Below are 2,838 nucleotides of genomic sequence, written 5' to 3' on the forward strand. Positions count from 1 at the left end.
ATATAAAATTAAAACTGGTAGACTTCTTTTCTTAAACAGTGGGAAGAGAATTCAGCACTCAGTGAGTAGCACTTGTTCCAAAAGCTGAGGGCACCAGAGGAACTCCTGGGAAATGCAAAGAGCTGTGAGTGAGCAGTTAGTGTTGAACAAAGTGGGTCTGTAGAGATCCTTCCTCACAGGTTTTTCTGTTATTGTCACCTTACGCAAAAACTGAGCAGGGCATCAGCTCCATTCTCCATGCTGAGCTACAGTCTTGACTCATCGTACAGATTCTAATGCAGCTTTTACAAGTGAAAATAAATTATCAGAGTATGATGGTCCTGTCAGCCCTTGGATACAGCAGAAACAAAGCAGATGAGGCTGATTTGGGTGCTTTGGCAGCTTTGGTTTCATCAGTGTGAGTCGAGCTGTGGTGTTGTCACCTGGCCCTTCTGTCCCTCACCTCTTCTCCTGCAGTTGTGGCTTAGGTTTGATCACCTGAGATCTCGCTCAGAACTCCTTGCTGAGCAGTTAAATCCTGCAGTTGTTTTCTTCTCTCCTTAAAGTGACACCAACAAACAGATTTCCCCCTCTGCTGTGCTGTGTAGCCTCTTGGTGGGATCTCTAATTAGGGATGGCAGCTCCCAATATTGCTTTCATTATCATGGAATCCCAGAATGGTTTGGACTGAAAGGAATCTTTAGGCTCATTTTCTTCCAACCCCTGCCATGGGCAGGGACACCTTCAACTCTCCCAGGTTGCTCCAAGCCCTGTCCAACCTGGTCCTGGACACTTCCAGGGATGGGACAGCCACAGCTGCTCTGTGCCAGGGCCTCAGCACCCTCACAGGGAGGAATTTCTCCCCAATATCCCATCTAAATCTACCCTCCTTCAGTTCAAAGCCACCCCCCACTATCACCAAGTGTCCTTGTCAAAAGTCCCTTTCCAGCTGTCCTGAGGAAGAAAGGCATCACTTTCAGGGCTTTTGAACAAATGCCAGGTCTTACACATGTTTGGAATTACCAAAGGCATTCAGAAGACACTTTCAATTGCAGTTCTCTTATGTCAGTGGTAAAATAATCTCAGTCTCCATAAACCTAGGAGTTCTGAATGAGCAGCAGCTCCATTCTTCTCTAGTCCCATTGTGTCAGTTCTGGAAAACAGTTCTGCAGCAATTTGCTACCTTGGCTTTAAGGCCACTGAGGAGCACAGCCTGCTCCAATTCCATGCTTTCCTCTGCCTCAGAACACTGGGTGTCACTGATGTCCCTCCATCCCTCCTGTGGCGGTGGCAGGGTTCTGCTGCTGTGTCAGGGCACCTGAGACCTCTGTGATTTCCTTGCCTCGCCCTGCTCCAGAACAAGTTGTTATTTGAAGGATCAGGACAGCCAGGAGCCTGCCTCCACCTCAGCTTTTCAGATAAGTGATTATTCACAAAAATATTGCAAAAATGTTGTTCTGGAGAGAGCCATACTTTCTCACTGGGACATTGCTGCCCCACACCGTAAAAACTTACTGGAGGGGAGTGAAAACTGGCAGAGCAGAGATGGTCAGGAGTGATGTCTGTGCCCTCCACGTCACACAGACTGGCACTGTCCCACCAGGAAGCACCTCTTTCCTGGCCTGGGTTAATTCCACTGGCACTGTTTTACCCCAGCACGTTTTCTCTGGAGATTTTGCTGCCCTGCTGTACTGCTTACGTGGAGGAAGCAAAGATCAACTCTGCTTTTTGCATTAAAGCAAGAACCGTGCAGGAGGGGAGCCGAGGGTGGCTGTGCCCTCTAGGATTTGGAAGGGACCATGCTGAAAAACCTTGATGGTATTTGTTTTGAAACAGTTTCTGCAATGGAGAACAGCTGCTCTTCCAAGGGAAACAAGGAGAGGATCTGCAGCTTTTGGAGAGTGCAGTGAAACGCCCAGAACAGGCCTGGGGCTCCGCCGGGTATTTCTGGAGGTCGATGTCCCCGACATGCAGAAATCTTGAGCACAGGGTTATTTTGGGTCCTTGCTAAAACACAGCCTCGGTGATTTTTTTTATTATTTATTTTTGGATTTTACTCTGTCATGCATGAAAAGACTTGCTCTTATGGCAAGTCCCATTACCAGAACGCTGGCTTGAGAAAATTATCAAATTTGGATTATAAGGCACTTGAACTTTTTAAATTTATAGAAGTATATTGACATTTGAAATCACATCACTCTGATATAGTTCTGAAGTAATGAGCTGTAAAATACCATTTTAACACAAAAATACATACTTTGAGATTCTATTCTTGTGGAAACAAATGTTCCAAAGTAATTCAGAACGGATTGTTTTTGCAATGAAATAACAGTGGGCAATTTTAAAATATGCACTGAAGTTCTTACTTATAAAAAACGTGTAAGTTCTTACTTATAAATTGATTTGGCAACAATGAAGAATTAGTGTTTCTACCAGGACTTCACTAAGATGATTAATTATATATGATTAATACCTTTATGGATAATTAGTAATACTGGAAGCAAGTTTTGAAAGTTCTGTTTCGGTCTCTTGGTATTTGGACAAAAAAATTTCAATTGAAAATAAACCTACAATAAACTGGCAGGGAAATTTTCTTGTAGAGGAGAAAACTGTGTGAAAACTGTGTGGAAAATGTTTTCTTTTTGCTGAAAGCTCATTCAACAGCCCAGAGTTGCAGAGGTGAATGACACTAAAACAAACACTCATTTTAAAGAGCTCTGCCAGTAAATAACTTACAAAACACCAAAGGTTTCCAAAAGAGTTTAATAAATAATGAGGTTCTTTCTGTACTGTATAAACTATAAATATACCATGCAGTCCTTTATAACTTAAAATAATTTACAGGCTGAGGTAGGGGGG

General features: G+C 43.4%; 1 protein-coding gene across 1 annotated transcript in view; it reads right to left on the minus strand.

The window, feature by feature from the left end:
- Window positions 1-2,728: 2,728 nt before the first annotated feature.
- NGF (nerve growth factor) overlaps window positions 2,729-2,838 on the minus strand; it is a 4,296-nt gene continuing 4,186 nt past the window's right edge. Inside the window, exon 2 of the mRNA XM_005428108.2 lies at window positions 2,729-2,838. This exon is cut by the window's right edge and continues 733 nt beyond it. Within this exon, the coding sequence (XP_005428165.1) occupies window positions 2,808-2,838 (31 nt within the window). The 3' untranslated portion in view covers window positions 2,729-2,807.

This window comes from Geospiza fortis, unplaced genomic scaffold (assembly GCF_000277835.1).
Source record: "Geospiza fortis unplaced genomic scaffold, GeoFor_1.0 scaffold391, whole genome shotgun sequence".
NCBI lineage: Eukaryota > Metazoa > Chordata > Aves > Passeriformes > Thraupidae > Geospiza > Geospiza fortis.